General features: G+C 37.9%; 1 protein-coding gene across 3 annotated transcripts in view; it reads right to left on the reverse strand.

The window, feature by feature from the left end:
* LOC108709452 (plasma membrane calcium-transporting ATPase 4) overlaps window positions 1-25,455 on the reverse strand; it is a 118,266-nt gene that overhangs the window by 25,483 nt on the left and 67,328 nt on the right. For all 3 annotated transcript variants that reach the window (XM_041583843.1, XM_018249301.2, XM_018249303.2), the window contains exons 4-12: window positions 23,087-23,344; window positions 22,795-22,920; window positions 22,303-22,431; window positions 21,431-21,466; window positions 11,457-11,618; window positions 8,993-9,207; window positions 7,637-7,879; window positions 5,951-6,192; window positions 4,549-4,783 (exon numbers count right to left, since the gene is read on the reverse strand). In XM_041583843.1, the coding sequence (XP_041439777.1) occupies window positions 4,549-4,783; window positions 5,951-6,192; window positions 7,637-7,879; window positions 8,993-9,207; window positions 11,457-11,618; window positions 21,431-21,466; window positions 22,303-22,431; window positions 22,795-22,920; window positions 23,087-23,344 (1,646 nt within the window). The remainder of the gene's footprint in view (window positions 1-4,548; window positions 4,784-5,950; window positions 6,193-7,636; window positions 7,880-8,992; window positions 9,208-11,456; window positions 11,619-21,430; window positions 21,467-22,302; window positions 22,432-22,794; window positions 22,921-23,086; window positions 23,345-25,455) is intronic.

Here is a 25,455-nt window from a genome sequence, read left to right on the forward strand (position 1 = left end):
AGACAGAAGAAAGAATATGGCTGTCGTGAACTGAATCTGCACGGAGGGGTGAGTAAAAAATTAGGGGCAATTGCCCGGGGGGCAGGTAGGCTGGGGGGGAGGAGGGAGGTATTTCTTTTATTACGGGTTGAATATGGAAGATGAGCTTAGCCAATCATATATCAGTTAAAAAAATCAAGATTTTCTTATGTGGCTGGGGAAAATTGCTACTATGGAAAACTAATCATTATAAAAATGAAGGGTAATGCTCTTATTTAGTCCAAAAGGGGCCAAATTATTCAGTGAGAATATCTATTCACATTCCCATTTCAGTAAGGTCTAGCTATCCCCACCTCAGAAGATGAACCTATCACACGTAGCCCTTTAAGTGCCTCCCAAAAATGTCTGGGCACGAGGTCAACTTCTTCTCATCTTGTATGTCCGAACCAGCTCTTTTTATATTCTGAATATGTTCCAGGAAATGTTCTTTCACCTTCCGTTTATTTTCCCCTACATATAATTTATCACAGGGACATTTAATAACAAAATTAACCCTTTCTGTGTTGCAATTGAAACTTTGTTTAATATTCATTTTAACTTCAAATCTATCAACAATAGGCAATGCACTGGATGGGTAACGCTCCTCCTTCCCTTAGGGCCTGGATGCAGTTGGTTAACAATGCTGTTCCACTTTTCAAACTTACATATGAAATTAGAGGTTCACCTACCAAATTTGACAAGGTCTGGGGGCCATGGTGTGATACTAATCCGGTATCGTCACTCTCTGGTGAGGTCTGAATTGGGGTCATTTACATACACCCCCACACAAGGTAGCTATGCCATCTCTCTACCCAGCCTGGTGGGTGCTAACTGTAATTTACATCCCAAAGCACAAAGACTACTTCTTGGTGTGTCCAATCAACCCCCCCCCCCATGGTTTTTACTGTAACACTACACTATGGGGCCCATTTACTTAGCTCGAGTGAAGGAATAGAATAAAAAAAACTTTGAATTTCGAATGTTTTTTTTGGCTACTTCGACCATCGACTACGACTTAGAATCAAACGATTCGAACTAAGAATCGTTCGAATATTCAACCATTCGATAATCGAAGTACTGTCTCTTTAAAAAAAAACTTCCACCCCCTACTTCGCCACCTAAAACCTACCGAGGTGCAATGTTAGCCTATGGGGAAGGTCCCCATAGGCTTCCTGGCAATTTTTTGGTTGAAGAATTAATTTTTAGAACTATTTGCGGTAAATCCTTCGACTTCGATATTCGAAGTCTAAGGATTTACATTCAGCTCAGTTAATTAACCCTCGATATTCGACCCTATGTAAATCTGCCCCTATGTGTCGACTTATGCTTGATACCATGCAATGCACATGGGTTGTTTGTTGGGGTTAGTGTTGTTTTTACATGTTAAAACAATAAAAATTACCTTTTAAAAAAATTATCAAAAATCACATCCTGTTTCCTTAAGGGCAAGTTTCAGTGCCAGGACTTAATTATTGTATGTCTTTGGATGTAATAGCTATTTACAAGAATATCTCTCAAATTGATAGCCCTTCTTAAAGAGATGCTATATGTTGTGCCAAAAAAGTGTTCTTTGTTAGAACAGGACAATATTTTAATAATATGTCTCCTGATTCAAATATGTACAAATAAATCTGCTCTAATCTTGTTTCTCTTTTTGTGGATTATACTTACCATTACTCCTAAATAGCACATTTTAAATTGTCTATATAGTGGTACAAAATCTGAATGTGTTGTGTGTAAACTATCATATCATCTGTGTAGATTCCATTTACCTCCCACTAACCCATAAAAAGGTTGGCTTACAGTGATACTGACACTCAAAATTTTATTTTCAAAATATTAAGCTACATGAAAACTTACCTATAGGTCATGTTGATCATTTTTCGCTGATAGTTCGGCTTTTGTAAGTAATTGTTATTAGAAGTTCCTTAACCTGCCAACCTCCCTTTTCAGCCTGTCAGTTAGCAGTTCTAATGCTAACAGACTACTGCTGCACAAATATGTCAGCCCCCTCACAGGGAAAAAAGGGGGTAAGAAAGGTAATCTAAAAGAATCAGGCAGATACTTTTATGGCAAAATTATAAATAGCATTCAAAGATAATATTATGATAAATATAAAAAAAAGTTTGTTTTCTGGTGTCAGTATCGCTAAGTCTGGGTGAGTCGACAGCATACGGAAAGCAGAGTATGGCACACACAGGGAGCATACAGCAAGCAGAGTATGGCACACACAGGGAGCATACTGCAAGCAGAGTATGGCACACAGGGAGCATACGGCAAGCAGAGTATGGCACACACAGGGAGCATATGGCAAGCAGAGTATGGCACACACATGGAGCATACGGCAAGCAGAGTATGGCACACACAGGGAGCATACTGCAAGCAGAGTATGGCACACACAGGGAGCATAGGGCACGCAGAGTATGGCACACACAGAAGCACAGGGAAGGCAGAATATGGTACACACAGGCAGAGTATGACACAAACAGAGAGCATAGGGCAGACAGAATATGGTACACACAGGCAGACTATGACACACACAGGGAGCATAGGGCAGACCGAGTATGGCACACACAGATTGCAAAGGGCAGGCAGAGTATGGCACACACCGGAAGAGTAGAGCAAGCAGAATATAGCACACATTGGGGTATATTTATCAAAGAGTGAAGTTAGAGACTGCCACAGTGCACTAGAGTAAAATTCTGCCAGTGTCCGTTCATTTCTATGGGATTTTGAAAGGCGTATTTATGAAAGGGTGTATTTTCACTTTCACCCATTGATAAATACTCTTTTAAAATCCCATAGAAATGGAGTGGCGAAATTTCACTCTAGCGGACTTTAGCGATCTCTAACTTCACTCTTTGATAAATATACCTCATAGGCAGAGCATAGCAGGAGTCAGGGAAACCTATCAGGACCATGCAAGTAACTGATAAAAACAAGAGGTCCTCTGCACTCAACCCATTATAAATATATTAAGACATTTTGTGCATACAGCTACTGAAAATGCCTTACCCTTTAAACAACACAGGGATAGTTTGTCCAAATTGTTTGTTTAAAGGTGCAGCATTTTCAGTAGCTGAATGCACAAAATGTCTTAAATATATTGATAATGGGTTGAGTGTAGAGGACTCCTTGTATTTGTCTATATGTATTTGGTGGTCACAGCCTCATTGCACCCCTGCCTAATGGTTTTAAAAATTAGTGGTAAGCACAACTTTCCCTTGTTTGTTATAGTTCATGCAAGTTACCAATCATGACCACACTAAAATGAACATAATGTACTGTACTGTGACACAACAGTGTAGCTCCTACAGTCTGACTGAGGTGTGAACAGGCGAGCAATACAGGCATTTACAGTCTGAGGTGTGAACAATGCAGGGTTTAACAGGTGTGAACAATACAAAATCCTATAGGTATAAATGATTCATAGGATTACAGTTGTGAACAATACAAGTCTGTTACAGCCTGAATCTGAGGTGTAAACAATGCAGGGGCCAGTTAATCTCAGTTCTGATACCTTTTATTTTTTTACACAAAGGTAAACAGTCACAGCTGCAAGACTTTAATGGAGGTTCACACAATGGGGGGCCACAGGTCACCAGTTGGATAGCACTGTCCTAAACAATGCATTAGGGTGAAGACACAGAGCTATTCCTAGCAGCTACTTGTCATGGCAACAAAGATAAACAATGCTGATAACAGTCTGTATGTCTGTTTTAGCAGCTGGCGATTTTTCATTATAGCCGGATGGAAGGCAGTTTGGGGAGATTGTCGCCCTGAAGAGCCGATTTGTTGCCGGGGCGACTAATCTCCCTGAATCTGCCGGTGTGCCCTTACCCTAAGGTTCAGGGCACACAGGCAGATTCAGGGAGATTAGTCGCCCGGCAACAAATCTCCTCTTCTTCGGGGCAACTAATCCCCCCGAACTGCAATGGCAATCATCGCGATAAATTTTCTGAAGTTCCCCGAAGTTTCCTCGTGAGATAACTTCGGGCGACTTCGGAATACGAATCGCGCCAAGTGCCATCCCGCCAGCATTTACAGTTTAGCCCCGAAGAAGGAGATTTGTCCCTGTGCGACTAATTTCCCTGAATCTGCCTGTGTGTCCTGACCCTTAGAGTTGTCTTTACACCTGTATGTACTGTAGAGTTTTTACCAGACCCCTCAGAGACAGAGATGTTGATGTTGCTTTAAGAGAAAAGTTTTTTGATAATAAGTACGTGTAGAAGCATACATGGACAAACACTTCCAACTTGACACTGGAGGGGGTGGTGTATTTTTAGGTTTCCTGGTGTGACATACAAAAAGAGCCCCCTACCTACAGTGTCATGACTTGTGAAGCCTCACAGTCTGCAAATGAATCCTAGAGAGGCAGAGTCCCCGTATGCTTTATCAGAAAAAAATTGCGTTGTTATTGCTGAGAGGGAAGATAGTGAAGATTAACTTGATTGTGTAAGAAATGGTAAAGGAAGTTAATAACAGAAAATCATTGCTTAATCTTAATATAGTAAAAGTGGTGCATTGTACCTCTGGTCGAACAGGATCTTCTATTCCTACCACAGCAATGCAAATCAGGTCAGAGAGGACTTCTGCCTCATTGTCCCAATCAGGCACTCTATCTGCAGGGAATTCACGATATGCCAGACAGATTGTGCGCAAGCCATCACATGCCATAGGCTCTATTACTTTCTTTACCATCTCATCCCGGTCCTTTGATTTAAATGGGCATACATCTCCTCCTTGGTCCAGGATTCGGGTACACCTATGATACAAACAGGAAGGATTTTTCAGAATGTATCTGTTGATTTTACAAATAGCCCTTTTTCATACACACATTGAGAACATTCCACCATGCCGATACACTCTACATATGGTAACACCATATGTGATATCTTCATCTAGAAAGGGATTACAGCTATATAATCTTAACACTTCCAATTTTGCAAAATGTATATATTTTTCCAGCCGAAGGACTCATGCATGCATATTATATATATTTAGCAGCTTTCTACAAAACACAATCAAAAGCCTAGCTGAGCTGCAGGAAGCATTACAGCAGCATTATTTCTGCATGTGGAGATTCTGCTGTTTATTTTAAGAAAAGACCTGTCTCACAGCTTTATGACATACAAAAACATGGAATTTGTTGGTCCCCCGGATGGGAAACGGCACAACTACCCAAAATCATAACCTGAATAATAACAATAAACTAAACAAAACAGCAAACAGGTCAATTTAAAACCACCAAAAGATGACTTTGAGAAACAAGTACTACTTATACAATTTTTCACCCAACTAAACTAGGAATCACCCAATAGAGGCAGATGTCACTACAGCAGCCTAACTGCTCCACCATCAAATATTAATTCCATAGGACATAATGTTATCATGAAATGTCTGGCCAACACATTTTTCGTCAAGTATCGCCATGAAAATGATGCCCATAGACTCAATGGGAGAAAAAAAATGTCCCACTTCAAAAAATATTTACGCCCATAGACTTCAATGTGTTTCGGCAAATATTCAGATTTTCACAAATTTTCGGCAAAGCGATCACTAATGAACAATTCCAAAGAAACTACTTTTGTAGATATAAGTGCAAGCAATGGCAACAACCCCCCCCCCCCCTTCTGGGTATAACAATGCAAAACAAACCCAAAGAAGTAAAATAAGGACAATCGGTTTTATAGCTTACCCTATCACAATAACATTAAACTTATCAGGTTGGAAGCCCAATGCAACTATAGAATCCTACTATTAAATGTATAAATGGGGGACTATAAAGGCCAGGGAACAGAGCAGGAAATTACATAGTGACCAAGGCATATCATCATCCAATACCTTCCTTCTTTCTTGTGTTTTTCTTATCTGTGTAAATGATACCCATATGTTACAGATTTTCATCAGTGTTCCTCTGGCCAGCACTTACTTGCGCAGAATGATTTCAGATGCCCCTTTGCTGTACATGTGGAATTTTCCAGAAGGTTCACTCAGCACTGTGCTCATAGATTTTCGCACTGAGTTGAATGTATAAACTTTGTAGAGGTTCTCTTCAGGAATTTCATTTCGTACTGCCTGATAATCTTGTTTCAGGTCCAAAACAAATCCCAGTAGTGCACATTCCGTCTTGTTACCCACCTGCCTGGGGAGACCTCCTTCCTTTTCAGGGGGCTAATGTTTTATGTAGAAAAATGAGCAATTATAAAACATTAAACATATTCATTTAAACAAATGATATGTAATAAACAGGAAAACACAAACTTTCTAGCCTGAATTGTGTTTATTTTACACCTACATTGAAATTTACTGGTTCCCCATAAATGTAAAATGGGAATTCTACTGTATAATGACAGACTTTTTAACTTATTTATGAACAAATATTGTTGTCATTTCCAGTAAACTAAAGACATTATGCTCCAAATTACAGAAATCTGCCTTATTGAACAAAAACACAGGTACCAAACATTCTGTAAAACAGACTCATACCTGTATATCATTGCAGACTTGACTGACACCACAGTTAATAGTATAAACAGTGACAACAGTTTAGTGTGACAAGTTGTGACAGTTCCTAAAGATAATTTGGTTCCATAATTTGCCAGAACTTCTCTACTGTGGCCAGTCACTCCACAAATTTGGAGTCAATAATCCATTAGTAATAATTTCCTTCAGCAGATGAGCAGAAAAGAGGTATATATATATATATAATAAAAATGTTGTGGTAACGAATTCCACAGTACTACCTCATTAAGTAGTTGAACTTGAAAATTCCTTGTTTAGGTATTCCAAGAGAGAGTGAATTGTTAAAATAGACAGCATAGTGCTCAGTGGTCATATTGCTGCTTTGCAAAGCTGTGGTCCTTATATTATTTTTGACTTTTTTGCCACTGCAATTCTTCCTGTCTGTGTGCTTTCCTCCCGTATTCCATTTTTTTCAAAAACATACAGGCAGGTAAACTATCTCATGATGAAATTATTTGGAAGTTCCATCAGGGCAGGGAACAATATTTGTAAACCACTGTATAAATGAGTCAGTGCTACATAAATAATTAATAATTATGAAATAATATAATAATAAAATGGAAAGAACGGAAGATCAGAGATCATAGAAGAGGCCCCCAGAACCTTCAAGATTTGAAGACAAGTTTGTACAGAAGAATGGGCCAAAATCACACCTGAGCAATGCATGCAACTAGTTTCACAATACAGAAGGCGTCTTGAAGCTGTCATTACCAAGAAAGGCTTTTCTACTAAGTTTTAAATACATTTTAGTAAGTGTGTTCAATACTTATTCCCTCTGTCATTCCACTTTATTACATTTAACTTAATTTATGGACTTTTTTGAGTTCTTAGTATGTGTCGATTACCTGGGTTGTTACAGACATCTGATGTAAATTTCCTGTTATATAAATATATATATATATATATATATATATATATATATATATATATATATATATATATATTTTCCATATTTTGGGATAATGTAAAGGCACTTATTATTAAAAATATAATTGAAAATATGGGTTGTTAATACAATATATTTTATTAAGACCAATGTGCAGGGGGTATATTTTGCTTTTAAACATTTCTACCAATATATTCCACTACTTACCAGGATCTTGGAGGTGTATGCAGAGTTGACTGAAATCCCATTGACTATAAGCTCAAGAGTTTTTGTGTTCAGTGCCTCCGGATCAGGAATCTGCCTATAATGAGTGCCACCCACAAATGCCTGTACTACAGTCATTCGGTTCATAGTGAGAGTTCCAGTTTTATCAGAGCATATTGCGGTTGCATTGCCCATAGTTTCACAGGCATCCAGGTGACGTACAAGATTATTGTCTTTCATCATTTTCTGCAAGAAAAGTTAAATTAATTGAGGAAGAAGATATTTGAAGAATATAACTTGTATACACATTTTTCTGCCAGTATCTAAATGTATTTTATGTAAAAAAAAAAGTTTCTCATATTCTGCATCTACTATAAACCAAACAAACTGTTTCTAAAATCTAACGAGAGAGAGCCCATTAAAGGGCAAAATCAACCAAAAAAAAGAAAACATAATTCTAAGTAACTTTCCAATCTACATTTATTAAACATATTTAGGGGCAGATTTACATAGGGTCGAATATTGAGGGTTAATTAACCCACGATATTCGACTGCCGATTGTAAATCCTTCAACTTCGAAGTCGAAGGATTTACCGCAAATGGTCCGATCTAACGAAAAATCGTTCGATCGAACGATTAAATCCTTCATATAGTTCGAGTCAAAGGATTTTAATCCATCGAATGATTTTTCTTCGACCTAAAAATTGTTAGAAAGCCTATGGGGACCTTCCCCATAAGCGAATATGACACCTTGGTAGGTTTTAGGTGGCTAAGTAGGGCGTCAAAGTTTTTTTTTAAAGAGACAGTACTTCGACTATCGAATAGTCGAACGATTTTTAGTTCGAATCGTTCGATTCAAAGTCGTAGTCGAAGGTCGAAGTAGCCAATTCGATGGTCGAAGTAGCCAATTCGATGGTCGAAGTAGCCAAAAAAATAATTCGAAATTCGAAGTTTTTTTCTTTTATTCATTCACTCGAGCTAAGTAAATTGGCCCCTTAGTGTTATAAAAGTTATTTGCAAAAACACTTGCCATTGAAAACAGCATTTGCTTAATTCCTGCTTGTTACTTTTTAAACAATGTTACAAAAGTCTTAGTTCTCCAGCAAAGACAGGTCTATTAATCAGCTGCCTTGTCCGACATTGTTTCAAAGTCTCAGCCACCAGGGCAAAGAATAGATGGATGAATACATATATAAATAACTTAAAAAACCATAGAAATGTTGTAAAGAATGTTTGTTGCAAAGTTGCTCAGAATTGTACATTATTTTTGGGTTGACATTCCATTTAAAAATCTGAAAAAAATTGTTAATGGGCAGACAGCCACTTGTTGCTAAATCACCTCCATTATCCATATCGTACCTTTACAGAGTAGGCCAAAGATATTGTCACAGCAAGAGGCAATCCCTCAGGGACAGCCACCACCAACACAGTGACACCAATAATGAAAAATTTGACAAAGTACTGGATGTAGATAGGAGTGCATTCCGCCAACCATGGGCGGCCTAAAACTCCAAATGTATAAATGACAAAATAGAGCACCAAGATGATCACTGTGATAGCCGACATAATGAGACCTGTAAAAGAAAAGTAATGATGCAATAAATTAAATAGCCACAAAAACACAAGTTCAGAAATTGTGAGGTAATGTAGTGTTTACACCCAGGAACATTAAAATAAAAACTCACACAACAATTTCCCATTGTAACACAGCACATGACATTCAACTAGTCCAAAAAGTTTCAGGTATAAAAATATAATATTTGCTGATAGAAAGTGATAAGCTTAGTGATATTCGTTTTTATAAAGCTGTATGTGCTCCAATTTAAAGAAAAATGCCTATATTTGCAGTATATTGTACAGATCAACTGTAACGGTCGGTTTAGCAAGAAACCTTGAGAGACAGCTGGAGTGATATACCCTTCTGTGTACAGGAGAACCTCTTCTAACTCCGGTTTTGCTGATGCACTTTTGGGGCCCAGGTACTTTCTCCGGGGGACAGACAGGGAACCTGCACACTTCAGGAGCAATGCAGTACAGAGAAGAAGAAGAAGACTGAGGCATAATCAGTAAAAACCAAAGTTAGACCAGGCACCACCAGTAACCTAGCAAAGCATTAAATAAAAGATTTAGCATAAACACAGGGTTGAGCAAGATCTGGGAAATAAGAAGACAGCTTGTACAAAGTGCAGTGGGAGAGAGCAGGCTTTCAGGAACTGTAACACTAAAAATGTTTTATTAAAAAATCAATTCTACCCACACAAATAATAGAACTACCCTGATTAAAGTTTAGTAATATCAATGCTTTATTAAAAAAAATACTGTTTAAAAATACTGCTTCGTGTCTACTGACAAACGGTGATAGGGCGACTCACTCTGTAGATCTGCGCTCCTTATCTTACCCCAAACCCGACTTCTGCCAAAACCGAAAAGGTAAGCGATACGGCTTTGGCAGCGTCAGGAAGACTGCTGACAAATCATTTTCCCGATTTTGTGTATTCTTACGCATCAGCGATGCAACAATATCAAATAGCGCAAAGCAGATGTGCGCTTTACAGCCATTTCTGCGTCCTTTAAATCACTGACAACATGTTCTTCTCTATAATTCCTACCTTTGGCCAACCACCTACACGCCAGACATCCCGATCCCCTGGTAGAAAGCTGCTTAGCACTATTTGATATTGGAGCAGCATACGAATCAGCGCACCGCCTCTCAGCATCTTCCCCGTCATAGGCTAATACTGTCCAGGCCCGGCAAGAATTAATAGTTATTATCCAGAGAGAGACTGGCAGAGTACTCGGCCGTTGAGTCTACCAAGCTGGGTATTTGAAATTTACTTGAAAGTCGAACAGTAATATTGAATGATGTGCAAACGTTGGGTGATAGCAGACATCACTGGTGTGGTAGAATAGACCGGTGGGCAAAGAGGCACATTTAGGGCACTGATGCATAAGAATACACACAATTGGATAACTGAGCTGTTATAAACTTCATGCAGGGTAGTTCTATTATTAGTGTGGGTAGAATAGATTTTTTAATAAAATGTATTTGTAGTGTTACAGTTCCTTTAAAGGGTTAGGGAACCAATCTGCAGAGGCATACATATGATTGACAGGGTGGGGGACCAATCAACAGTAAATATGGGCTTTGTTTATAAACAATAAATGCGCTTGTGACATCATCATGTACCACGTGATGCTGCAACATTGCGCTGCGATTGACACAATGCGCATGTGAGCACCAGACCTGCGCATGTGAGCACCAGACCTGCACAGTGGACCCACAGGCCAGCTCACCTACAGATAAGAAAACAAGCCTGACCGATGGGGTTCCTTACAGCAACATTTCAAGCCACCAAGGTTTATATTTAAGCTATGTAAGCCTTGATGGCTTGACACGTTGTATATACAATTGTTTTTGGTTTGTGCAGTGTCCCCATATAATTTGGAATGATCAGGGAATGTGGTGAAAGATGGTTAAATTTATCCTTTCTCATGCAGAAAAGATGAATGACAATGGTATAGGCATACTAGGCAAAATGGTTGGCTGCTTTCTACTATAGTACTGGCTGAGCAAAGGGGCCAACTGGGAGTTTACCTGGTGAGTCAGTCCAACACTGTAAAAGTGAATTTCTGAACAAGTCAATGGTAGAAATCTAGAAACTAGCTGGTTTCATTAGTTCTAGTGCTGAGCGTAGTATTAGTGGGATTTCTGAAAGCTGAAACACAACTGATTTTTCATATTATCTACTGTGTTTATAACGGAGATTACTTCATGCTACTATGGTAGGAGAAAGATAGACCTTCACTTTAGCACAATCATTACCTGCTTTTCCAATTTGCACTGCCAGACGGGTTAGCTTCCCTTGAAGGACAGACTTCTCTTTCTTTGGCACTTTTACAACCTTTTTCTCTTTCTCTTCACTCTCTACACCATCTTCACTTTTCAGTGGTTGGATCTCCAGTGCAACCCCATCCTGAGCTTTGGCTACAAATTGTTATAAAATAAAAGAGGGTTAGGGCAGTATATGGTAAGGACAGGGAAAAAGGAAGTCACAGTTACACAAAGCCAAAATGACAAAGTACAAAATGACAAAACAAATGATGTGTTCAAAGAATGAACCAGGAAAGATGTGAGCAAAAGAGATACTAAGCAATGAAGAAAAGCCAAATGAAATGAATTGGTAGCAAATTACCTACACGAAAAAGCAAAGCATAAAAAAAAGTAAGAGAGAATTTTTGGCCAAATGAAGAAACAATAAATGTGTGCCGTCTCCTTCAAAAACATATACTAGTAGAAATTCCATGTGGTATATGTGATATGTCCTGCAAATATATACAATTTACAAGGGAGGTAAAATATTTCTTCATGTGGGGCAGGGGCATAAAAATACCCTTTTTGTTCCATGCCTTGTTCATTCTACTGTTTTATTTCCTTTTCTTCCTGCTTTTACTTTGCTCTTGCATTAATTTAAAGAATACAGTTTAAAAAAAGAGAAATGTGCCAGTCCATGTAGTTTTGACATAGTGAAACTGAAATGTATGCAAATAACTTTAAATCTATGTCTGGAATGTGCATGTCTGATTTAAAATTTTACACACTGCTATTCAGAGAGGTAAATCAAAGAAAATGTGTCTTTAACCCAAACATTATGGAGGACACTGTAATTATATTAAAATAATTCAGTAAGGACACATCATTAGGAAGTTATGCAAAGCTTAAAAAACAAGCTAAAAGCCACCAATTCTAGCATAGTTGATTTATGCATCCAAATTAGGATTTTCAGCACTTCACTAAATTGAAAAAGAAATTTAAAATATACTATGAATTAATGAAAAATGATTTAACACATGAAAAATTACAGACAGTTTAGTAAAGCTGCTCATAAACCAATGTAGTTGGTAAAACTTTGTACAATTTGTATAGTATAGTCAAAAAGATAATCAAATGAAAGAGCTGGTAAACAAAGATATGAGGGGGTCAGTTATGAGAAATATATGGATTACAGAAATTAACCCCTCCATCTGAGTTGGGGTTCACACCCTCATATATCACATATAAGTAATGATGAGATTTTCTAACTATAATACCAAACAGGACATTTTTATACCCACGAGTCTGGGAAATGTTTTTGAAGGATTGGATTTTCAGACCCCCTCAGGTCTGATATCATCTATGAAACATATTGTGCCCAAATTTTTATCAAAATATTTGACAACTGCAAAAGTTCAGGTTAAAGAAAAAAAAGACACATGCCCACTATGGTCAACTTTTTTTCATCTAAAAGTTCCTGGAAAGTTAAACAAGTGCTCTGATCAACTATTTTCAGTAACGCTGCATTTTCTCACTTGCTAAAAAGCCATCCAACCACTCCTTGAAGCTAGCCAATGTATCTGCCAGTACAACCTCTTCAAGGAGCGACTTCAACAATTTCACAGCTCACAAGTAAAAAAATATTTTCTGAACATCAAGATGTAATCTGAATAGATGCCCTTGTCTTTGTTGGAATTATATACTAGTAAAGCATTAAAGGGTGTATTATATGGTCTCATTATTTACATTTATACAGTTATCATGTCTCCACTGCAGTGCATCTTCTCCAGCATAAAAAAATCACAACTTGGACTTTCTAATTTCATTTAATTTAACATCCTGTTAGAGCACTAATTACCAAAACTGCATTGCAATATTCTAGATAGGGCCTTACCAATGTTCTGTAAAGAGGAAGAATGACCCTCTCCTCCTGCGAATATATACCCCTTTTAATACAGCTCAAAACCTTGTTTGCCTTTCCTGCTGCTGACTGACATTGCTTGCTACAGCCAGGTTTATTATCCACAAGTACCCTTAGACCATTCTCTTTTATGGATTTGCCCAACACAGTACTGATAATATACATGGCTTTCATATGTTTACATCACACGAGTAATGCCTTTCATCTATAAACACTGAATCTCATCTGCCACTTAGCTGTCCAGATTGTCAACATCAGAATACAATCCTGAATCAAGCTAATTGAGCTGCATGGATACATTACTTAAAATGACCTCCCCTAAATCATCCTACCCTGTGGGATTCCACCAAGAACTTTGCTCCAAGTAGAAAATGAACCATTGACAACCACCCTTTGTACAAAATCTTTTAGCCATTTTCCTTTCTGTTTACAAACAACATTACTAAGACTAAATTACCTTACTTCAGAAAGGAATCATTTATGCAGCATATAATCAAAACACTTCACCATACCCAAAAAATTGGCCTAGAAAACTTGTGCACTCCTACCTCATGCATAGGTGATGAGGGAATGTCGCAGGATATACTGGGCAGATCACCAAATAAAGTTGAGGTTGTAATTATCAGATTGTATTGCCATTTTTACCTTGCCTTAAGTGAATTCCTACTCAGTAACATATATGGTTTCGTATTTATTACATTTTTGTTATACTAAATATAAAATGTAATATCAAATCCCTGTTGCTCCAACAGAACCCATAGCCTGAAAATTGTGTACTTCAACCCTCTGTGTGCTGAAAGGAAAGGTTTACCAGTTTATATGAGAATTAACCATTTGGCTGATGGCAGAGTGTTTTTAAGTTAATTAACCTTAGTGAAAATGTGTGGTTGATGTGAATTGAACATAACTTTGCTGGGGTATGCCAAATGTTATGAATTCCCCAATAATTATTATCTAATACCTGGGCCAGCTTTCCTGTAGAAAATTCACCAGCCCACAATACTTCTGTAGAAGCTCATTTGCTGTGATCTTCTTCCTCTTCTGTATTCTTTTCTTCGGACCCAGGCAGGTGCATGCTCAGTAGTGTGGAAAGGTGGCTTTTTGCCTCTAAGTTCAGCTTTCACTTTAAGGAGGTTGTTTACCTTTTAAAAACTTTTTTCAGTTCAGTTGTTTTCATATTGTTCACTCAATTTAAATTATTTTAAACAAGCTGCTGAATAGCAATGGCGGAAATTTAAAAAAGGCTATATGATACAGGTTAAATAGTGGATAACAGATAACACCATTATGTTCTACAGAGCTTATCTGCTGTGTAATCTGAGCCTTTTCTCCTTTGAATGGCTGCCCCATCGCTACACAGCAGTTTATTTATATGAACAATAGTAATGTTTCTGAAGAAAACACAGCAGTTTTACCAGTGCAGGGCAACAATACATTGTATTTTCATTACTTTAAAACACTTTCATTTTTTGGTGTTACTTTACCTTTAAGAACCCAGAAGAATACACCCCGCTTAGAATATTGAGCCTTAATGTGAACTGCAATAACTCTACACATAAGAGAATTCTTCTCTTTGCAGCATTAAGGCAAACTCAAGTACCTTTCCCTCAAGAGACCCATTTTAAGGCTAACAATAAGCATACTGTACATTTTTTTGCAGCCAACAGCAGCTAAACAAAACTAAGGGTGTTGCTATTGTTTTTGCTAAGAGTTTCAATTTCAAGGTGATTTCAACTAAGTGAGACCCATAGATCTGTCTTTGTAAAAGGTACCCTGGATACTCAATAGATTACCTTTGCCACAGTGTATCTTCCTAATGAAAATCAAGATGCAGAGTTTAACTGAATTGCTAAAATCTTGAGTGAGTTTTCAGAAGGAACTTTAATATTGGGGGGGACTTTAATGTCCCATTACAACCTAATTTAGATGGCTCCACCAGAAAATCGAACACCCCATATATGATATGAAGAATCACTCAAACATTGCCGCACCTACAATTGGTTGATGCTTGGCATCTTAAGCCTCTAGAATGAGATTATACATTTTACTCCTCTTTCCACACTCTGTATACTAGAACTGACTACCTGTTCCTTTCCCAATATTTTTTAGAAGGCATCCAAAATGCAAACAATCCTACCCGTACTTGTTTAGATCACTCCCTGATAACTCTAGATGTTGCACTTAGGCACAACAAGCTCCAATATTTATATCAGCTCCAATCAAAAGCAGCTTCGAACCTGACAGCCATTGCAAAAGAAAATCAAGACTATAATCCACTCCTCTTCCCTAGCTAACAAGGGCACAAAGTTAGTTGCTGGAGGAAGAGATTACTTGTGAGGAGGTTTTGCAGGCTATTCGGTCCTCCCCCCTCCAGCAAAAGTCCCGGCCCGGATGGGTTCACAATACAATACTACAAAGAATGTTCAGATTCTCTCCTTCCAATGCAATACATCATGGTTCACAGTTCACACAGCATTCCTTTCCATTTGAAGGCAAACTAAAATTCAGAGGAGCCAGGTAGTTCATAGGCCGATTTCCCTTATCGACTCAGATATAAAGTGATAGCAACTAGGCTGCAACAACATTTAGGGCAGACACACGTGGAGATTTAGTCGCCCGGTGAAGTCGCCCAAAGTCGCCTCATTAGGAAACTTCAGATGACTTTGAAGGACTCCAAGTGCCATCCCGCGGGCGATTTACATTCTAGCCGGCGGGAAGGCAGTTTGGGGAGATTATTTGCCCGAAGAAGAGGTGATTTGTCGCTGGGCGACTAATCTCCCTGAAAAAATATCCTTATCACCATACCGATTTGAATGGTCTCTTTAAAGACTTTAATAAAATCAACAATTTCAGAATAAATTATGGCAAATCAGCAGCATTGAATATATCCCTATTGAGTTTTACAATACATGGGCTGTCACAGAATTTCCCATACAGTTGGTTGAAAAAGGATTTTTTCTATTTAGGGATATTAAGCACTAATGATTATGAAGAATGGGCAGTGAATAACAGCAAGGCATTGCTAGCTAAATTAAAAAAAGAGCTAAAAAAATGGACTAAGTGGCCTCTTTCCTGGCTGGGCAGAGTCAATGTCATAAAGATGAATGTGATGCCTCGTGGATAGATATATTACATAGATATATTACATAGTACATAGAAAATTTCTTCACAATACCCATCTGATGTTGAATACACCTTGAAGGTCTAGGATACATTCAGTGGGAACAGGAAATTTAACTACATACGACCATACTTGACAACAGTCCTCCAGCTATGCACATTGGTTTTGGGTCGTGAAATATCAGATTCCCCAGCCCAGGTCTTACTCTTTTGGGACACAGATAATATTTCAGACCGGGTCTTAGAAAGGCATTTACAAAATGTAGCCAAACTCCATATTCCACTTAAGTTGAAAATTGTCACTCCCCCTTCTCTCAAAGATTTTTCTAGGTCAACGAATTGGCAAGATTTAAGGAACTTTCTGCATATACATCCCAGCAAAGGAAAGATTTTAGGATACCTGGCTTAGGTGGTTAGTTTTCAAAGAAACAGAAGGATATAAACTGACCTTAGGTGTTAAACTCAATGAGCAACCTAGGTGTCAAGCATGGCCTTTTTGGGTATGTGGTAGTTTGCAGGGTACGCAACAATATAGGCTTTTTTAGTTTTGTTTAAATGAAAGGTGTAAGGATGTCCCTGCAAAGTATTAATGTGGCATCAGTGTATACTTGAGAATCTGACAGAATGTATTCTACATATTGAACTTTCACTGTGTGATGATGGCGTATAACCCCCCTTCCCCTTTTCTTTTTTTTTGGTATCCCTTTCTATTTACTGAAAACCTTTAATAAAAATTATGATAAAAAAAAATCAAATGAGAGCATAGCACTCATAAAAAAACAGTTTTACCAAATTACCAAAGATTTCACAAAAATTAAGGTTTACAGAGAAAACCTGTATTAGAGGGGGCTTTTTGCAAGACCTTGCAATTATACCCCCTTTCAGTACAAATTAATATCAATTGTAACTCTCACTGCGCAAGACTCCTGTGTTGAAGAAAAGGCATGTTGAAGCTTGTTTAAAGTTTGCTGCACAAGCCAATGAAATTCTTGGGGAACATAGTCTGGTCAGATGAGACCAAATTTGAACTCTTTGGATGTCATTGCACACACCATGTTTGGAGGAGAAATGGCACTGCACATCACCCCAAAAACACCATACCAACATTGAAGTTTGGAGGTGGGAACATCATGTTGTGGGACTGGTTTTCAGCATATGGAACCGGCAGACTTCATTTAAATATATATACAGAAGGATGAATGGAATAATCTGCTGTCATCTACCATGATGAAACAAGGGTGGACATTGATCCCAAACACTCAGCCAAGGAAACTCTCAATTGGTATTAGAGAAAGGAAAAAAAGCTGCTAGAATGGCCCAGGCAATCACCCCTCTTGACTCCAAATGAAAATATATGGAAAGAACTGAAGATCAGAGTCCATAGAAGAGGCCCTGGAACCTTCAAGATTTGTGGAAGAATGGGCCAAAATCACACCTGAGCAATGTATGCAACTAGTTTCTCCATACAGGAGGTGTCTTGAAGCCACAAGCCATTTTCCTATTGGGCTTTTGTCTTGGTCACGTGTGTTTTGGTGAAATCCAGTCAGGCTATCATTTCTTTGTCAGCAGTGGGGTATTCCCACTATACAGATTTGCCATTTTGAAGCCACTGTATTAAAAGAGGCGGGGCGGGGAGTGATATAAAGGAAAGGCAGGTTGTAGTAAAAGAGGATTCAATCATTAGAAAGATGGACAGGGTAATTGGTTGCTAGGACCCAACATACTGAACTGTTTGTTGCTTGGCTGGTGCTAGGCGTCAGCATGTCTTGAAGCAAATGGATAGGTTATTGGGTAGGACTGGTAAAAACAAGTTATCATGGTACTACTAGGTGAAAGGTTGTCGGGTGACAACTTTCTGAGTACTAGTATCTGAGAGATACTATCAAAGCTAAATGCTACATAAGGGAGGTTAATTAGAAGCGAAGAGATTGGTGTAGGCAGGGTGGCTATGGAGAACTGGGTTGATTTTTCACATCAGTTACAGGCTTTTTGCCAGAAAGGTTTTGCACCGGATGATATAGCAGCTTTTTTTAGGGAGAGCATGGCTAAAAGGTTGGAGAAGATTTAAAACTAGGCACAGTGCGGTGCAGGGGTAGGAAGCTGGAAAAGTTATGTGAATGATAGGTTACATGTGGAGATGAATGGTGATATTATACATGGCAGGGAAGACCATATATATTAAATAGAATTACTGATACCTGTATGCAATTTACATCTTGTAATTTATGTATTTATGCAATTGGAGAGCTGGAATTAATGGCTCTGGATAAGATGTATGATCTATTTGAAATTGCTGAAATATGGCTTATGAAGTCACACAACTGGACAGTATATAAATAAGACAATGTCTTGTTTTGGAGGGATGAGGTAAATAGCCACATCTCTTCTTTTCAATATGCTAAGCATGATTTAAAATCCAAAAGCAAAATTAAGGAAGAAGTTGCCTAGAGTAATAAGCGGGTTAAAGTCTTATGGGTTTAACTTTTCTCAGGTTTTAAGGGACAGGCAAAATATTTGTAGGCTACAATTAAAGAGGTTCAGCTCCAGTTGCAAATAAAAAAGGCTGCAGAATTAGAGCATGTCTTATTAATAGGGGATTAAAACTACCAGTGCAATTAATTAATAGATTTACAGTACTTCAACAACTGTTGTAAACAACAATCAAGAAGGCAAAAAAAGAAAATAAGGAACTGACTGCATCACAAGAAAAATTAATCCCAGAAAGTTTTTATTTTGTGAACATGGAGCTATGGAGGGATATTGAAAAAATAAATGGACTTAATTTGCTATTTTCCTCAGTGTATACTATTTATGCAATACAAAGTCCAAATTAGTACCTACTTAGTAAATGTGCTTAGTTACGTTTTAGCCAGGCCACTTTTTCCCATTTTCTCAGATTCGCTTTCACCTGTTATTCGAATAAAAAGGAACTTCTAACTCAACCTCATCTGTAAGTCTATCTGTTGAGGACAAGCTATTTTTCTCTAATTTGTTTATACTAGGTACAAGTAGTTTTCTGGGCAAACTAAGGGCAAGGTTTGTTAAAAGATCACATTCTAGTATATGGATAGAAAACTGTCCTTATGAATGTGTACATAGAGTAGATATTTACTGTTTTTTTACAGTGATGACTGTGAAGTTGTGGAAATCTCTCCCTGACGCTGTTATATTGGAAGATATATAAGAAGCTAGTAGGCATTTTTCATGCCCAATGAGGAAAACAGAAGATTTTTTTCCTCTTTCTTCTGAATCGACTAGCAGTTTGGTAACTTTCAACTGAAAAAAAAGTTGAACTTAGAATTTTGTGTAATTTTTTTCAACCTCATCTATAGTTACATTACATCCCACCTTCATTGAGTCAGCAACAGATGGTGCAAATTTAAAGTGCTTTTTGTCTGAAAGTCAGACAGATGATTGAGGTTCACAATCAAACAGTCCTCTGCAATTTTTTTCTTGCATCTATGTTGAGGTAGGATAGCTACAGAGTTGTGGGTTATTAAACTCCTTGAATACATTGCATAATGTAACCCATGAGTCACTTTCAAATGTAAAAAAGAGTTGGGAGAGCAACACAAGCATGAAAATAGTTCCAAGGGTGTGGTTAGCTATTTTGGTAGTCTCTATAGGAACTGGTAACCTACAGGTGGGTCAAAAATAAGCACCTGTTTTAGGGCCCCTGGGAGCAACACCCAAGGGGTTGGTGAGTAATATGTTGCTTGTGAGGCACTAGTTGAACACGGTTGTAAATAATAAAACTTACAGTAAATGGTTTCTGGAGATAATGCAGCCCCAAACCTTGTCCATGCTTTCACAAAACATTTTGTCTTACCTACTCCTCCATACTTAGTATGGTTCAGACAGGCAATTCAAATAATTTGCTTCTTATATTGCAGGCATCTTAAACTAATCACAGGTTTACTTTCAATTTGGAGCAGAATCACATGTATGAAATCCAAATATTTTTTACGACTTCTCTGAAGTATTTTGGTCCATTTCATTTTAGAATTTCTGCATTGTTATATTCAACAATCTTCTAGCAGAACTGGTGCATTGTTCGTTAAAAGGTGCCGATGTGTTTGACCATGATTGCACCTGCACTTCTGCTCCATTCAAAGCCTTGTTTATGGAACATGATGTGATTTGTTTCTGTGAACATTTTCCTGTTAACCCAGTATTGAACATTCCAAGCAAAGGATATTTTTACACCACCCAGCAACAATAACTTACATATTTGCAATTATTTATTGCAAACATTATATTTTCTTGAAATTGAAAGTCTGCAAATGTACTTGTATAATTGTGTTACTATGTTATCATTAGACTTGTTTTTATGATCTGTCTTTAGCTCTCAATATTCTCAATATGACTTGAAGTTTTTTTTTGTATATTCTCTATAAATAATTATGTGGCCTGATCATTGCCATATAGTTTTGGCATTAATATATTAGGGAGGGGTTTAAAGGCAATTACAACTGGTTTTAAGAAACAAATATATATAGAATTACATTTAACAAAGGTATTGGCCACACATACACTCAATCACTCTATTATAGTGTATTACAGAATAGAAAGTACTAATAGTGGTAGGAAGGATAAGGGACATGGGAAAAATTGGTATTGACGAGACAAAAAGTTTTTTATAAAAAATTTTGAAGAGTCAACAGTCATTGTAAAAAGAAAACTTGGGTTTAGAATCCCAAGTCTTAGAGAAGCCAAATTTGCTGTTTCAGGTTTTTTGTGTTCCAACAGTAAGGACCTCACTAGCCTCTTCAAAGACTGGCAGTGAAACCTCCTTATTAGGAATGTTGTTAAGAATGTATTGGCTCACACTGCTGGATGGAAAAGTGAAAAGCAAGGCTCTAAAGCTCACACACAGGTGTGTAAGAGATAGACGTGGGTATCGTGGCAAAAAAAATCTCAAAAACATATATCAGTAGCTGATTACCTTTGTTGCGATTTTCTGAGGGTCCTGTTTTTTTACCTGTTCAGATAAAAAACAAAAAGGGGAGGATATCTGATCACTCTGTATTGACAGAAAATGTAGGAGAAATCCCTTAATAGAAGAGGTGAAAGTAAGGGAGACAAAATACCCTCTCACTTGAAGATGAGCTCAAGAAGTAAAAAAATGCATAAACATAAGGGATGAGTATAATAGGTGACTGAAAAAAACAGGAAAGATATGTTACGTTTAGTTACGTTACTGGAGAAGACAGAGCTTTTAAAAAGTGTGCAACAGAGGAAATGATAACAGAAAGAGTGGCAGAATGTCAGGAAGTGAGATGGATTAAAAAATAGCCAATAGAATCACAAAGAAAATAACAACACAACTTACGGAAGTAAAACTAAAAAAAAAAAAACAGTGCAGAAGAGGATAAAAAAAATTAGGATGATAAGAGTCACAAACACTAGTTTGTGAATAGGACAAAATGAATATTAATGATCTGTTGATAAAGCAATGATGTGGAAAGGTAAAGGAAGGTTTCTAAAACAAAAGGAAAGTAAGACATATTTGTGAGAATTTCAGTTGCAAGTAAAAATATTCAACAGGTACATATATGAAAGTCAAAGTAAAAACCAGTCCTCCTTGTCAGCTGTAAGCATCGAAAACATTTCCCTTCCAACCCTTTATAGTTTAAAGTAAAGTTGGCAATCATAGTTTACTAAGTTAGTTATGTACACGTGTGTACACCATAAAAAAAAATATCTCTATTCTGTGTATTTAACTTAACTGAAGACTGCTCTAATTACTGATGCCCATGTAAACATAATCTGATACAAACCAAAATCGATTGAAAACGGCTGACAAAGGATTATTACCTTTTTTGGATTTCTTCTCGTCTTCACCTCCCTCGTTAGCACCTAGCAAGGTGAATATTATGCCAGTTTGAGAGTTGACACCTACTGCTGTGACTACAATACGTCCAGATCCTTCCATTACATGCGTTCCTGAGGATAAAAGGCAGAAGCTAGTATTGAAGCTATCTGGTGATAAGGTTTTGTGCCACTCTCACAGAAATAAGAAATAACTCCAAGAACCTTCATGAAGTTTATTTATATATCAATTTAATCTAAAACTTTATGATGTGCAAATAATTCAATGCCAATCCCATAGTACTTGTGACATATCATTGCACCTTTAAGCCCATTTTTACTGTACCTATAGTACTCCATGTAGCCTGCCTGCCAAAACGCGAAATACTTTCAGGGATGCTGGCACAAATTTTGCATACAAAAAAAAAAAAATCAAATTCAAATGTGGACAGCAGTTTTACTGAGAATTAGTTCTATGGGTAAAGAAACTGTTCTTACCAGACAAAAGCATGGGGTCCTTCTCTAATGATTTTTTCACCTGATCGCTCTCCCCAGTTAGAGAGCTTTCATCAATTTTTAAATCATTGCCTTGAATCAATATCCCATCAGCAGGAAGGAGGTCACCTGTGTAACAAACAAGAGCATTTGATACATACTGTAACCTAAAAACAGGGTAGTTACATACTGTAATCTGAAAAACAGATTCACAGTGGAATGGAATGTTTGGAAAACAACATTATTACTGCATTTCTGTACAGTGATATTATATAACAAATTTTCTTACACATACCATACTTAATCTGTGCGATATCACCCACCACTAGCTCTGCTACAGGGATCTGGATAACCTGCCCTTTACGGATAACAGTGAATTTCTGCTCCTGCTCAATTCGACTCTGTAGGCCCCGAAATTGCTTCTCTTTGCTCCAGTCATTGAAGGCTGTTACAAGAACAACTATGATGACCGAGAACAAGATGGCTGCTCCTTCAATCCATCCAGCTTGAGCCTCACCTTCATCCTCCACTCCTGCGGCAACTTCACCACATACTGCAAAAAGGAAAGTAGTAAGAAGTTTCCAAAGGTTTAAGATTCAGAAGATTTCTGGAGATCATAAATTTTATCAAGAAATCTCCCTCTTTAGTAAACAAGTGCCACATTTCACTGATCTTCTTAAAATACAACTTTTTTTATATAGATAATATTAATAATGGCTGCTCTGTGCTTTTTAATTTCTGTTTTTTTAGCATGGTTAATACAATTTTAAAAATGTACTTTTAAATCTATAAAGGAATACAACATTTATAAAACTAATATTATTTATTTCTACTTATTAGCTGCAGTACTACTTCCATGTTCATTGGTGTAAGAGTGCAAGTATTTGTCTGTATGAATGGTTTAAGAGTTATTTGTGAGCCCAACGTTCCCTTGTCTGTGACACCCATAACACCCCCCCCCCCATTTCAATGCTATAGAGCAAGGGTCCCCAACCTTCTTTTACTCGTGAGCAACATTTGAATGTAAAAGAGTTGGGGAGCAACACAAGCATGAAAAACTCCATGGGGATGTCACATAAGGGCTGTTATTGTCTGTTTGGTAGCCCTTATATGGACTGGTAGCATACAGGAGGCTCTATTTGGCAGAACACCTGGTTTTTAAACAACCAAAACTTGCCTCCAAGCCTTGAATTCAAAAATAAGCACCTGCTTTGAGGCCACTGGGAGCAACATCTGAGGGGTTGGTGAGCAACATGTTGCTCGCGAGCTACTGGTTGGGGATCACTGCTATAGAGGAAGCATACCCTGCGGTCCAGCTATCACCGAACCCCCCACAAACGTGGGTTCTGCTTTTCAGTTACTACCATAATGTAACATTTTTGAGAATAAACAAAAGTAAGACTAAGAATGGTGCCATTGCGCTCCTCTACCTATGGAAGGAGACGGAAGAGGAGGGTGTAGTTCTCCGTGGGGTGTTAGCCTAATTAGTATTAGCTGAGAATTTTGAAAGCAGGGATGACAAGGTATTATGTCCACGGGTACCATTCCATTTTTTCATTATAGGATCTGTTATAAATGCACAGCCTAATCCTTTCCACAGCTGTATACCATTTAATCCTTACTATAAAAATCTCTATCCCAGAAGGTGTGGATGGTGTAGTTTGTAAATGACACACATAGGATATGTGACACCACCTGCTCCCCCCCCTGCAGGTTTTACTTTTGGCTAAATAATAATTAGTGCTGGTTTTACTTTTGGCTAAAAATAAATATGTTTAAAAAAAATGCCCCTTTGTTCAAATGAGGGGGGGGTCCTAATGGTCCATGCCAGAAGCACAGTAGGGGAGGTATAGCCAATCACAGCCCTGCAGTCAAATATGCAAAGACAGGCTTCAGTTCCGTATAAGTCATACTAGTTTCTAGGTTCCCATCCTACAGAGCAGCATGCTAAGTACCGCCTGCTGCCCTACACAGCCTGGTAATAGAGGCAGCAGAAAGTGGAACAGATGGGTGGGACTAGTAGGATTTTTGAAGATATTTAAATAAATTAACCCAAAACACTATATATATCAACACTTCATTTAATATTTAAAAGAGTAAAGTGCACTGGCATATGGCTCCTTTACAACTCTGCTTTCAGGGGTGTCTCTAGCAGCACTCAAATCTCCTACATCTGTAGTCCAAAGCAAATGGAAGGCAGCGTGTGTAGTGTGGGTGTTTCTATACGGACTAAAGTACTGTACAGTTTCTCTGATATTGCACAGTTTTGGCTCAAAGTAGAGTGGTAGCATATAAACACGGAGTCCCTATCACTTCAAGCAGCTGAATGCTTTGGAGTTGTTATCTTGTCATCTGTCCATTGTTTTGAGGCAAGGTATCACATCTGATGTGGGAGGGGAGTACTGGCATCAATTTGAAGAGCAAGAATAAAGAAATATTACAGTTTATGAAAGTGCAGGCTTGCCCTAATGCCTGGATTTTAAAGTAAAACATGAAAACAATCAGGGGTGTAACTACAGAGCAAGCTGTCCCTGCAGCTACATAGGGGCCCAGGAGGTATAGGGTCCCCATGAAGCCCTAATTCATATACAATTTCAATAAATATTGGTAAAAAAAGGTTAACCTCTAATCATCTGGGGGGCCTGAAAAATGATTTGCTGTGGG

Source organism: Xenopus laevis, chromosome 2S (genome assembly GCF_017654675.1).
Source record: "Xenopus laevis strain J_2021 chromosome 2S, Xenopus_laevis_v10.1, whole genome shotgun sequence".
NCBI lineage: Eukaryota > Metazoa > Chordata > Amphibia > Anura > Pipidae > Xenopus > Xenopus laevis.